At 39.7% G+C, this 15,058-nt stretch overlaps 1 protein-coding gene across 2 annotated transcripts in view; it reads left to right on the forward strand.

Moving 5' to 3' along the window:
* Window positions 1-15,058, forward strand: part of MACROD2 (mono-ADP ribosylhydrolase 2) — a 1,873,695-nt gene that overhangs the window by 1,785,365 nt on the left and 73,272 nt on the right. For both annotated transcript variants that reach the window (XM_064475896.1, XM_064475895.1), the window contains exon 13: window positions 437-505. In XM_064475896.1, coding sequence (XP_064331966.1) covers window positions 437-505 — 69 coding nt within the window. The remainder of the gene's footprint in view (window positions 1-436; window positions 506-15,058) is intronic.

The following is a 15,058-nucleotide window of genomic DNA, read 5'->3' on the forward strand; positions in this document are numbered from 1 at the left end:
TGGAGCCTGACAACCAGGCTTAATGGGACAGAAGTGCTGTGCTGGGAAAAACCAAGCTTTAAACACAGACACATGAAAGCACTTTGTAGAAACTTGCAAGGATATGCTTTTTTTCACAATCTTTTACTAAGAAAAGTAATGTACCAGCCTTCTAAAGGTGGAAATGAAGCAAAATACCAAAATCTAGTAGTACCAGTGACCAGTATCCTTCACCAAAAAATAGTTTGTAGTTCACTGGGCTCTTTCTTAACTGAAGGTTTTTGTTCCATTACTCATAGAGAAGAGTCACAAACCCTAACTCCTTCAAAGCCCATTCAGTGCATTAGAGCAGGAGACAGGCTCACACTTCCTTCAGTGGAGCAGGAGGCGTGATGGGCAGGGAAGCTCCACCCGACAGTATTGACTCTGAGGCGGTGTTTCTCTTTCTTCTTTGTAGACGATGCCAGCACTGCTCCTGTGCCCAGCCCTTCTTCAGAAGAGGCAGCTGAAGTCTGCAAAGATGAAGGTATGAGGCCACTTACTACATCTAAAAATCACAAACTCTTAGAGAACCATTTGGGTTTTGTTTGTACGGGTAAATGAAGCAGTGAGCAAATCTATCTAACTCTCTTCAAGCATCTCTATTTCCAACACAAATATCCAACCCACTCTGTTTTATTCCATACCGGCCCTTTTTACAGTGTGTACTTCCATTTATATCTGCCCCTCTGAAAAGTGACTGTTCGTAAAACAATAGAATGACTGGAGGAATGATGTTTAAAGAAGATGTTTATCTGAAACACTGGACTTAGGCTGTTTACATCTACTCCTCATGAAGGAGTTCATTTGAGAACCACCTACCAGAAAGCTGCATTATGTAGACATAATAAGAAAGAAGAAATGTTTGAAAGGCATCCTTGAAAATAAATCTTTGACAAGAGCATCATTCCTCATTTTATGGACAGTTCCTTTGGAAAATGTTGCTACCCAAGTGTCTTCAGAAGATACTTCTTCTGAAAATTTGATGGAGAAACAGTGGGAACATTCGTGTGCAGATAACAGAGTTTTTAAAATATGTATTATCTAAAGGGAAATAAAATAGTCATTTCTCTTTTTTTTTCATTTTTTAAAATTTTTATTTTTTTTTAGTTGAAGTATAGTCAGCTTACAATGTTGTGTCCATTTCTGGTGTACAGCATAATGTCTCAGTCATACATACACATACATATATTCTTTTTCACATTAAAACAGTCATTTCTTTCCTTTCCCTCCTAATTAACTATCCCCCCATTCACAAAAAAAAAAAAAACAGTATTATTTTATATCAGTCACTGATCACTCCTAAAAACCCTTCTGTGAATGGTAGACTCTATTACTATATTTGTACAAATTGGCATCTGGTAAACCATGTGATCTACTTGGAGCTTTTAGATAAATATGCTGAAAGCATTGTTCAGTCTGGAGTGATATGCAACTATATCTGTACTTGACATTGATACCGGCTACTCCTAGAAAACACTGGCTACTCCAGTGTTTAGAAAATCAAAACGGTCTTAAAAATAATACTTAGCTGCATGCATCATTCCTTCCATGTCATGTTGCCTGGGAAATGGCTTTTCTAAAGAGGGGTCCAGGGGCCAAGGGGAGGGGCGGGGCTCGGTCGTTGCTAAGGCTGTGAGCTCCTGGGGCCAGATGGTGGAGGCTTAAACCCTGTCTCTGCCCCTGGAAATCTATGTAACCATTGACAAGTAACCCAAGTCCTTAACAAGGAATTAACAAGTAATGGCAAGTAATTAACTTCTTTGCGTTTCAGTTTCTCCTCTAGAATGGGGACAAGAACCGTGTTGACTTCACAGAATACAATAATACATGTCAGTTGCTCAAACTGTGCACCTGGCGCATGTGCAGACTGGGCTCCCATAGAGATGAGGGAGCTGGCATTACTAGGCAGAGCTCGTGGAATCAATACCTGTGAAAGGAAAGAGAAAAAAGCAGAACTGGGTAAAGGAAGAAAGAGAACTGCAAGGCATTCTCAACAGAAGCCACAGCTAGTCTGAGGATGGCATGGCCACTCTAAGATGTCCAACTGGGATGAGAGTCAGGCTGTTAAAACCTTTCATTGATAAGTCACCTGTCACGTGGCCTCGGATGAAGCAACCCTCTCCTGTCGGGGTAATCCTGGTAGCCTGATGTGGATAAGGGTTTCCTGCGCCTGGGAGAGAGATAAGTTCTTCATTCCTGAAGGGGGAGCCGGGTGGCCCAACACAGCAGCCACCATACTGTTGTTTGGATGGCCTTTTTCTTGTTCGTTATCACTTTCTAAATGAATCCCTTAGCACCTCCTTTCATACTACTCAGCTCTGTGTTCTGACATCCCTGTTTTTAAAACCATTTGGAATATCTAAAAATGTAAATAAACCATGTTAGATCACATAGGTTCTGATAATAAACTCTAGGTCATCTTAGAGAGAGAAATAAACCTGACCAGGTCAGAATGTGGTGTTCAACCTAAGCAGATAATTTTTAGACATCCCAACCATTTAGCTTGTGAAAAAAAATTTAAGTGTCATAAAGTGGAACTGCGGAGTTTAGGAAACAAGAGAAATAATCTAATTTAAGTGCTTCAAGCTGAGATTTTTCCTGTGGAGTTGTTTGGTTTAGAAATATCACACCTTTATAGAAGCACACTGTTTGTGATGTTTCTTGATGCTTTTAGGATCTCACACCATTAATTGCTCATGCCAGGATCAATTTCTCAGAACCCTTTTAGGTTTTTTTTTTTTGCATAAAATTTGTAATGGTGGTAACTCCAACAAGATCTGTCACATATCACAAATGCAATTCCCTAATAAGACTAAATGTGAAGTTTTAAGAATTTTTACTGAAATAAATTGTTAATATCCATTAACCTCTGGATCTTACGAAAAGAATTTTGAAGTCCACATTAATAGGCAATCCAGTGTCCATTAAAAATAGGATATACAGGTTATGATTTTTGCCTTTTCCTTCTGAAACAGCATGCCTACAGAAGACCACTGTTTTTAACTGATTATTAGTCCAAAGCTTAGACCAAATGTCTCCTGCTTACAGAACTGCCATCTTGACTGATAGACACATAGCTTAGAATGAAAAAGAAATGAATTTTCCATTGAAATCCTCCAAGATTGAGGTCGTGATGAGGTTAAAAGGCATTCATATGTGTTGAGGATTCATTTCAAGCATCCGCCATTATTAGTTTCATGCGGAAATATATCTCCTTGGTGACATCTGGGCTATTTATGAGCTCTGCAGCTCTAAGACTGCTTATAAAAACGTTTATTACACTCTCCAGTTTAAGTGGCAGAACATTTTTGCTGACCAAAGCTCCTCCAGGAGCCCTTGCTCTCTTGTCTTTGTTTCTAAGCTTTGATCCTGACCCAGGATCATTTTCCGAAAAAAGGAAAAGACCCCAGTCCTTGTCTTACCCGAAAGATGAGATTACAGATGGGAGACTGAGTGCATTGTGCAGGGAAAGATTTTCAAGAATTCCTTTAGGAAAAGAAAAGTACGCCTCCAAGAGCGGGAGGCAGGCTGACCTAAGGGAGGAAAAGCAATGGTCTTCGTTTTGCCCTTTCTCTCATACCCTCGCTTAAAGTTGGTCTTTTGATTGATTGATGGCTCTTGCCCCTGGAATGCCTAGTCATGTTTGTCTCCTTTGTATGTCCTTTCCCACGGTGTACACAGAAAAACCCATGGGGGGCCTAAACTGCAATGTTAAGTATGTTACAATGAGCACTGGGTCATGTTCAGTTAAGGTTTTTTTGCTACCGTGCAGTTGCGACTGTCAGGTTCTAACCAGTATCTTGCTGGCACTCATTTAGAAGAAGTAAAGTCCCTTTATGCTGGAGGCAGGCATAATGTCATCTTCAGGCCCATCCTCCCTCTCCTCTACCCGTCTGCCCAGTGCCCCCACTTATCTAACTACCTAACATTATCACCAATATTATGGCCTTTAAAAACAAAATTATTCTTTCCAATATACTTCCCAAAGGTTTTGAGACTCTCCAGTTATTTTCTGCTGTTGCTCATTGGTTGGCTGTTTTCATATTTGTTATAATTTTAGTTTCCACCAGAAACTAGTTTCCTCTAAAGTGCAAGGACTGAAAACAAGCAAACAAACAAACAAACAAAAAATAAGTTGGCTTTTTTGTCACTTGTCTAAAGTCAGCTGGTTTGGGAGAAAAGATTTTTTAAAAATTAAAGCACATATGTGAAAGTTGGAGAATTTCAAGAGGAAATGTCTTTGGGGGTGTCTTCTATGCCAGTGATTTTGTTCAAATGTTCTAGACATATTTCCCCCTGGGTACCGAGAATGGATGCTTATTGCCCATTTCCTCCACGTAACTGCGAACAGTGCAAGCTGCTAACAGAAGGAGGTACCACTGATCGGCTTATGGATCATGAGCTAGATTGTGAGCTGCAGACTGAGGACACCTGTTCCCAATGACTCATCACAGCCCTCAGGGTGGGCAGGAGTTGAGTTGGGAGGATGAGATGTGAGGAGGGGGAACACTTATGAATAATTCATCTACACAGGGGGTGCCTGCCAGGGATGTGGCAGCCAGGACTGAATTGAAATGAACTCCAGCGTAAAGCTGGCCTGAGCAAGTATCTGTAGGTTGACAGGAGCCCTGAGGTCATTTATAAAATAGGACGTGCACTGTCTCGTGAGAGATTTCTGTCTCTCCTGGTACAAATATTCCAATCATTGACTTAATGGTTTACACATTAAACCCTTAAAAACAAACTCAGGAGTACAAATGTTCAAGCTATTTAAGTTAGCAAATAGGCACTCAGATGAAGGGCAGTGGAAACACTGGAGTAAAATTTGCATTAGGAATATCAAGTACTCTGGTCAAAACTGCTGCAAAGTTATTATTATCATTATTACTCAAGATGAAGTCAATCTGCTAAATTCAAGGAGAAGCCTCTCTTCTATTGTCTTAACACTCTTCATAGCTCATCCTCACTCACGGCCAACACCATGCATCTCACTGGGGAAAACAGTGCTGTTTAAACATATCCTGATTCTCCTGTCTTATTATTTAATCAGTACCTACTTTGAATTTGAACATCAACTAGACCAAATCACATGCTCATTAATATTCAAACCACGATCAGCTCGCACTCAGGTGCACGCGCTCTCGAGCCCCTGCTCCCTTGGAGCTCTGGTCAGTCATGTCAATGCCATCCGGTATTCCTGAAGTGGGGTGTCACTTGGCAAAGGATATCTTAACCCTTCATCTAGTTTCAAACCTGCTAGAGATCAAAGTTTCTGTAGGTTAGTGGGAAAGCTAGAGCAAGAGTCAGGCTTGCCAAAGAGAACAGGATGGGGTTACGTATGAGGAAGCGGATTCAGGAGTGTGCGAGAAATGAGCGTCAGTGTTCCCAGCCCCCTGTCGCTGTAAGCTTGGGCAGGTGGTGTTGGCTCCAAATGATTCTGACCATCGTTTCCATCCCTTGCCTGAATTGCTGGAGAGAAATGAAACATCGGGCCACTGGTGGAATCCCTCGCAGGCTTCTCATCTGATTTTCCCTAGTCCTTTCCCCATTCTTGACACCCACAGTCCCCAAACTGAGGGTGCGTCCTCCCCATCACCCACCTCAGAGGGTCAGAGCTGAGCCTGGTCCGAGATCTGCATGGATGGGGTGTCCAATACACTGTGACATCCCTGGGTTATCACTCTGGGAATGTAAGGGTCTGGAGTGTGGAGTGAGAGCCCTCTGGTAGTTCAGTGAAGGGGAAAGAACGAAGATAAATGGAGTGTCTCCTGTACACAGTGCTTTGCATTTCTGTGCAATCTATTTTTCATTTCACAGAAAGGTAACCTGAGACTCAGGAAGGAGAGAGAGAAAGGTGGGGGTGGTGGAGGTTGGGGAGAGAAGTACTTTATTAATGTTGACTCTCCTAGCTAATACTTACATGAACTTACATAATCCTCAAAAATGGTAGTATTTTATTTTATTTTAATATAACAGTTATTTATTTTTCTGCTTGTAAAAACAATACATATTTATTGTAAAGTATTTTAAATGCAAAAAATATAAAAGGTAAAAGCATATAACCATTTCCCTTTAAATATTACACAGTAAAAAAAAGTCTTCGGTCTTTTCAGTTAACAGTATACCTTGAATATTTTCCCATGTTTTTGAAAATTTCTCAAAGGCATGCTTTTTATTAGAAGCATAATATTTCATCATATGGTTGTTCCACAATTTACACAGCCAGTGTCCTAATGTCAGATGATTTAGTTATCTGCAGTTTTCTCTCTATTATAAATAATAAGGAAATACAGTATATACGTTTTACATAAATCAGGGTGTGCATCTATGATCAGTTCCTCAGGATAAAATCTTGATTCTTCCTTTGTTGATTTACTAGTGAAAAGATTAAGATATTTTTATTGCTTACATTTATTTTCTTATTTTAAAAATAATGTGTGTTAATTATAGAAAAAAATAAGCAAAAGAAGAAATGAAAAAAATCACTCACAATCTCAATCTCCAGAAGTGAACACATGTAATATGGCAGCATATCAGCTTCCAGTCTTTTTCTGGGCAGTCACTTTTTCTGGGAGTTTTCTCAGGGCATTCTGCAACATATACCATCTTAAAGTTGTCTTTAAGACAATATATTAACAGGGTGTGAAATTCTTTCCATATCTTTTGGTAGTCTAATATCATTTAATTATATATTCCAATGAACAAATGTCCATAATTTACTTACCCAGTCTTCATTTTGAGTTGTTTCTGGTTCCAGTTTTAAATTCTATATTGGCCAGGAACATCCTTCTAACTTTTTCAATGTTCATGATCATCCCTGTAAGAAAATCCCAATAAATGAAAAAATGCATACAAATCTTTGTTTTTTTCTACAATGAATAGAGTTTATTCCTTTTTTTGATTATTTAAATAATTATGTTCATTGTAGGAAATTCAAATAATTAAAGAAAGCCTACAGAATAGAATGAAAACACATGTGCAATTGCACTCACTAAGATAAGTACCACTTACATTTTGGGGATCACTCCTTCACGCATCACTTTCTGAAAACACACACCCACACAAAATTTTATATAAATCCATCATATAATGTATGATTGTTATGTCATTTCCCTTTTTATCTTGTTTGCTGACTTCCTACCCCCAGTTACTCAGAGAGTGAAATACACAGAATACAAGATCTCTCTAGTCTCTGCTCTCAACTTCCAGAGTCCAGATTCCATCTCTCCTCTGACCTGTGTGGCCTTAGGCAAATGACTTAGTGTCTATGCACCTCAGTTTCCTCATATGTAAAATGGGAACTTTAGTAATACTTCCATCATGAGATACTGAACATTAAAACAAGTCAATCCCTTTAAACATGACAAGGAGTGCTTGAGACACAGTAGGAGGCATAAAAATTTTAGCCATTGTTAAATATATGTTTATTTTATAAAAACTGTATCATATTTTACACACTTTTCTGAATCTTGTTTTGTTACAGACAACAAAATTTTGTGGCAATCCCTCCAAGTCAGTTTGTGTGGATAATTAATCCATTTTAAAGCTCATCTGGTATCCCACAGCTTGGACGCACTATAATTTATTCAGCTATTATCCTGTGATGAGTAAGCTCTTTCTTCCCACTTTATTGCCATACAAACAATGCTGCAAGAGATGTTCTTGTCCGTGTATCTTTAGGTGCAGTGCTTTTATTTGCTTGGGGAAGATTCCAGACGCGTGAGTTCTGCTGTGAGGAGTATGTGTTTTTCATAGACATTGCCAAACTGCTTTCCCAAAAGGCTGTAACTATTCATATTTCCATCAACAATCATTATTTTTGTTCTTTCTCATTTTTGCCAGTTCAATGGGTATAAAGTAATGTCTCATTACTTTTAAAAGGTCAGTATTATTATCCCAATTTTGCAGGTAATTGAGGCCAGAAAGCTTGAGCAACTGGTCCAGTGACCCAAAAGGTAGAATCAGAATTTGAAAACCAAGTCTGCCGGAACCTAAAATCCAGGCTTTGTCCATCCCACCATACTGCTTCCCAAATCATGCTTTTGGAGGAAGGGATATTCCTTGCCCGAGGAGGAGGTGGTGGGGTGCATAGCATGTGGTGAGAGGGCAGCATAGGAAAGCTCAGACCCAAGCCAGGTGAGCAGGGCAGTGAGACTGAGGCAACAGAAGCAACCAGCCTACTTGGTCGACATCATAGCTTTGACCGTAACCTGCAGTGAAAGTCCTACCATGAAATGAGCACACAGGAGCCTCTAGCTGCAAACCCCACCGGATATAAAGCCCAAACTCCTTTCTGTGTGGTCTGGTTCCATACTTCCTCATGCCCCACGGGCACCCTGCTCTTAAGCCCAACTCACTTGCTGTCATTTCCCAAACACAGCTGGCCTGTGGCGTTCTGCCATCACACTGTCACACCTGTTTATCCAAGCCTCACTTCCATCATCTTGCCTTTGCATCAGTCTTTTACTTTGTTGTTTCCTTCCTCTCTTGCTCTTTCCTTCCCTCCATCCATTCCTTCCTTCCATCAGATTGTCTGAGCCAACATCTCAGGGACAGGAATTATACTAGATCACATTGGATGGTGAGGAGGATGCACATTTTCACCTTTCCTGATCCCTCCCGTCCTTATTACATTTCATCCCATAAAATAGTGAACTGTCTTTTCTACTGTTTCTTGTAAATTTGTGGTAAAACTTCAAAATTTATCCTGTGCCTTGTATCAATGTTAGTTATATACGTGACACATCTAACTCACTAGAGTATAAATATCTTAAAATCGGGTACCAAATCTCATTCATTTTCATGGCTCAAGACCATCACCGTCACTTGTGCTTTGTAGGGCCGCAGTATCGGGTATAGAACCCATCATACAAAATGGGCACTTATAACTCTCCTAATATCATGGCCACTGCCCCCAAATACATATTACTATCCTTAAAGCTCATATTAGAGGAAATTCCATTTCAGAATTCTCCTGTTTCAGAAGTGAGTTTTCCCCAAAATTTTATGCTGCAAAAATACAAATGTAAATTCAAACCAGAGACTTCCCCTATGTATTCACTTTCAGATGTGGATATTCTTGCCCTGTATGAGAACAAAATAAACTTCTCAATGGTGAATGTATAGAGATTATTCACTATGGCCAAGGCTAGTTAATTGTACTTAATTTATGATGAGGCTTTTCAAATGCTTTGATTAAATATATTTCAAACTGGATTAAATAGGTGCAAGTAGATGAAATCATTCATCTACTTTTTAGTATTAAAATTATATTTATCTATCATATAGTATTGTCTAAAATATACATATATTTACACATATACAAATATACATACATGTAGTTTAAAATACATGTAGCAAGTGGAAGGCAAGTAACAGTTGCTATCCAATTATGCTTCCATGTATTTTTTTCCCTTACAAATTAAGTGTGACTGTAATTATATATTTGTAAGGGTCAGTTCAGTTATATGATTTCTTGGGCATATTTTTAAAGATCTGGTGAGTGAGGCTTGGAAACCAAATCATCCCAGACTAGTTTATGGGAATTAACTGAGTGGGACGGTACCTTTTGTCCAACACAGTTTTGGATCTAGCTGTAGGTCCTCCTAGGTCTGAACTAAGACAAGCATCCCTGTAATCTGTTTTCAGAGTCGCCGGCCTAGTGTTTAAGCTCTTGGGGTGAGTCACGCAGCCTTCATGAGCCTCAGTTTATTTTGGATTCACATCACCACTGTTGTGTGGCCTTAGATAACTTTCTTAGGTAAGCATGTTTGCATCCACAAAGCAACGCACACACACGCACACCCAGCATGAATCTGCAAGACAAGATCTCTCCCAGCTTGATCGATGGTTTATGGTGTTTTCTGCGATACTAGGAAATTCATAAAGATCTATGTCTTTCAGAAGGCGTGTTTCAAAAGCCATTAAACTGCCTCAGTTAACCTAAACCATCCATAAATGTTGTCTGTGCCAACCACATTCTGAGGCAGGATGATTACTAAATATTCACTCAGTAATTCTGTCCTAACCATGTAATGAGACAAACATTTCTGTTGGCGTCTTCTTGCAACAGGCACTAGATTTCCCTGAATCTTTCTTTTCAGTTACAGGAAAATAAGCAACCATCTTTTCTCATCCTGCAGTTTCCTGCTTCCTGTAGTTTCCTGTTTCCTGCTTCCTCGGCCTTCCTTCCTACTGGAAGTCCTGGTGTAGACCAGTCTAGAGAACTTGGAACTGCAGCTCCGTATTTATTACCTGACACTGATGTGTACCAGGGTCAGCAGGAGGGGCGGGAAAAGTTCAGTTACCTTCCACACACACATCCTCCTCCTCTTGACAACATTCTGTTGTCAGAGCCCCTCCCACATTCCTCCCCAGTGCTTCCCCTAGGCTGAGCTAACAGCGCACAGCAGCCTCTGCTCCCACTTTACTCCCTCAACAGAGTCTCCCGAGCCCACAAGCATCAATCCTCCCATCTCCACTGCTTCTTTCCCCTCCCCCTCATTAATGGCCCCCCCTCTCTGAACCATACTTCCTCCTCAACAGTCTCCCTTTTTTATCAAGTAAAAAGAAACCAGAAACTCACTTATGGTTCATATGGTGGCCACATGCCCTGCACTTTTAAGTACAGTTCTAACTACAGAGAATCTATCTTCTTATCAGTTCACATAATATGATTTCTGGAAGGAAAAAAAATAAATAACTTCCTCCTGAGCATAAACTGTCACCTCATGGGAAATTAGATTTGAGCGCCATCATCGCAAGTATGTTGTTAGTTTTTCAGGAGAGAAAAAAAAATGGAGGGTGGAATTAAAAAAATAATAATATATTACTCTCCTGTACCCTCAAAATATCTTTGCTATCATGTTATATCATCTATGTGAATTTCTTCCTTTATTTTGAAAATCCTTTCAGTGGTAATAAAGAAATTATGTGTCCAAAGAGTTTTATGCACTGATCCTAATTGATTGGGTTTTTATAATAATGACAATCCAAAAAATGTTTCATAGTGCCCAAGTATAATCTCACTTCATTCTTTCAGTGACTCTTTGAGATAGAACATGAAATTTGGTAATACAAGCTGCTGTAACAAAAATGTCAGATTTATCCAAGAGAAATTTATTTTCTCATTTACATAAAATCCACATTGAGAGACTGTGTTTCATACATGCAGGACTCAAGCCGATGGAGGCATGTGAGCTTCAGCATGTGGTTCCCACGGCTGTCTTGAGTCTTAACAGTCAGCAAATGAGGAGAGAAAGGGTTGCACTGGAGGTTTTTATGACCAGGGCTGAAATTGACACACATCATTTCTACTCACTCTCCATTGGCCAGAACTCAGTCACATGGCACCAGCTGACTGCAAGAGAGGTTCCCTTAAGTCCTGCAAGTTCCTCCTCCTTGTGTGACAAAGATAAAGGAAACAGATTTGTTGAAGAGCTACCCTATATCTTCCAAAGATGGACTGTATTATTATTATCACTATAATTTCCCTAATTTTACAGATGAAGCAACCAAGATTCAGGTTGGATAATGTGCCCAGGACCATATAAATACTGAGGGCTAAAGATAGACTTAAGCTTGATACTTTTTTAAAAAAACAAAAAAATAAAAATTACCCACTTATGTGTTTTTCCTCCTTACACCATGAGTCTGCTCTGTATTAAGACACACACACACACACACACACACACACACACACACACACACACACACGTCTTTATGGGATGTCAGCTAATCCCATAGGGTAAAAACAAGTGGTAACTTGATTTTTCACATTTCTGTTTAGAAGGACAATTACATGTTGTAAGTTGTCTGCTGTATTTTGAAGTCAGTAGTGCCTAGTACTAAATGATGATATGTTTAGATTTTTGCATGCTGCGTTTTATAGCAGACTCATTCTATGTTTATAATGTTTTTATTCTTTATATCTTTCCTATTTCAGAGTCATATTTGAAGTGATTCCCTCAAAAATGACACCTATCATGAACAACAGAGACTTTACATAAGCTAAGAAATGAGAATATGTCACAACAGTGGCTCAAACAGAACTCGGATTCATGAATCTGCCTCTAGGTTTTCCTAGTGACAGATATCTTATTATATTTGGTCTAGAGTTTCACAAACTCATGTGTTATACAGAAAGCTGGTTTTAATGAGTCCAAGGTCAAGTGTATACATTTAGACCCTATATAAATCAACTAACCTTCCATAGGTCAAAGTTCATGGTCATATTAATATATTGTACTTGAATAGGATCTCACTCATAAGTCAAGTAAAAGATGACAGCTCCTGAGGCCAACTGACATTCCCAGGCAAAGCAAAATAAACATAACATATCAGCTCACTGCTTCTTGAATTCCTGTAACACTTTCATGTTTTCCTCAAAGTATATAATGAAAACACCTAACATAACATGCAGGGTGTACCTCTCCCTGCATTCTTAGCCCACAGAGCCCTCAGTCTCATCATGGCCTTTTCTGGTCATTTTTTAGGCTGGATCTCTCCTCCGCTAACCGTCCCCGCCCCCTGTTCATTACTTCATAGCACTCACAGCTATCACTAACCATGTAAACATTATTTTTTCCTCTGTATACTTACCTTTTGCCCATCTCCCTCCACTATGGCTTAAGATTCATGGTGGGAAGGAGAGCATGTATGTTGTCCATCATTTTATCTTTGAGTGATACATGCAAAGTCTGGCCTTCAGAAAGTACCACTTAAAACACATTTAAATTTTAAAAATTCTCACAGTAACACTTAAAATGATGTTATGGCCATTGACAGATTCTTAAGGGATTTTAACTCTTTGTAAGACCTTCCACAGGATGAAAAAGAAAATATTGCTCTTGGCCTTCAAGGAATTTGTAGTCCAGATGGAAAAATGAAACAAGCAGCCTGTGTTACATGTTGATACCAGCACCACCAATAATAACAGCAGCTAATATTCATCTAACCCTTTTTATACAGCAGACTCTAGTCTAGGAATTTTACATTTTCTCACACATCCCACTCTTATCCATGAGATGAACACGATTATCACCCCACTTCACAGGCAAGGAAAGTGAAGCACAGAGCAGAAAGGCAAGTGGTCAGAGGCCACTTAACTAGGATGCACAGCAGCTGACAAGCCAGACAGAGCATGACATGTACAAAGGGAGGGTTACACAGGAACATGTAAAGGAGCTCGGGCCCGAGGACCATCCCTGGTGTGGGGGTGAAATGTGGATGGAAAAAAGGAGACCTGAGCTGGGATCTGAAAGGCACACAGATGCTGCAGAGTGCAGAAAGGCTCTTCTCGTTGGGCAGACGAGCATCCATGACAGGTCGGAAGTAGGACATAAAAGACCTATTTTAGGTTCAAGGAATAGACTCACTTGGCTTCCGTGAAGGATCCATTCATCTACTTATTAATTAGTTGCTAAGGTAAAGCCCTGATTATGGAGAACTCTGAATGTCAAGCTGAGACATTTGGGTCACATCAATATAAAACAAAAAATCTCAACCATTGGACATTGTTTGGATGTAAGTAGTTTTTTTGTTTTTTGTTTTTTTTTTAATGTGGTAGTTACAAATTTACCATTCTCTTTCTTCCTCCAATTCCTTCTCAGAACATCCTCTCTGATGGTACCTAATTAGACTTTTCTTCTTCCCAGACATCCCAATTAGCATTTGTAGATGCTTCTCTGTACACCAAGTTAGATTTTCTAGTTTCTGATGGGCCATCCTTCAGCAAGCTGCAATTTCCCATCTCCATCACTCTGGCCTCTAAATAAACATGTCTGCAATTATTTGTATATGTCAGGCTAATACTCAATTCCCTAGAACAGCACTGTCTGATAGAAATAAATGAGAGCCACATATGTCATTTTAAATTTTCTGATAGTCATGTTGAGGAAGAAAATAAGTGAAAATAAATTTAATAATGTATTTAACCAATATATCCAAAATATAATGACTTCAACATGTAGTCAATATAAAAAATTGTGATGAAATATTGTACATTCTTTTTTAAAAACTTGTCAATATAGTTCTCTGCTATGAACAGAACTTCTGCCACTACACCCTAGTACCACTGCAAGAATGTTTAAAGTACTGAAATATTTACATGGTGTTTGGCAAACAGTGACGTAACTCCCCTCCTCGCAAGGAACTCCCCGCCACCACACCACTGGTATCCCTGGTGCCCTAGTGGGGCTCCATGACTTGCCCCAGGGCTGGGGACATGTCCCTCCTGGTTGGCCGACACCAATGCCAATTATAAGTGCTTAGAATGTCACCCCAGCTTCCCTTATCGGTATTTTACCCATGCTAGCCAAACACTGACTACTTGATACAATCCTTAGATCAATGAAGATCGACTCCAGAGAATTGGGATAGGGAAAGGGAACCTTACATTTAGGGAAGATTCTGTTTCCAAACCCATTTTGAGACTTCGTTCTGATGTGCAGCAGAAAAATAGGTAACATTCAAAAGTTAGATAAATCATCCAAGCAGCAAAAATGCATTATGTCAGTGTTAAGGGCAGAATGTTTGTGTCCCCTGAAACACAAACAGATTTCATATACTGATGCCCTAACCAAGGTGACGGTATTTGGAGATGGGGTCTTTGGCAGGTAACTGGGGTTAGGTGAGGTCACAAGGGTGGGGCCCTCGTGATGGGATTGGGGGCCTTGTTAAGAAGAGGAACAGTGAAAGATCTCAGTCTCTGCCCGTCCACACACACACTGAGGAAAGGCCACTGGAGGCCACAGGAAGAAGGCTTCCTTCTGCAAGCCAGGAGGAGGGTCCCACAGAAACCAAAGCAGCCAATACCTTAAACTTGGCGGCTAACCCCCAGAACTATGAGGAAATAAATTCCTATTGTTTAAGTAGTTCAGTCTATTTTGTTACGGCAGTCCTAGCAGACTAACATCGTCAGCTGTTGCATTAGGAAAATTTATTATAACGATTTCTAGAATTCATAGTTAAACCTAGTCTAAAATAGTAGTGGATTAAAACAAAATCTTCCTGGAAATAGAAAATAACATTTTTACGT

This window comes from Camelus dromedarius, chromosome 18, assembly GCF_036321535.1.
Source record: "Camelus dromedarius isolate mCamDro1 chromosome 18, mCamDro1.pat, whole genome shotgun sequence".
Classification (NCBI taxonomy): Eukaryota; Metazoa; Chordata; class Mammalia; order Artiodactyla; family Camelidae; genus Camelus; species Camelus dromedarius.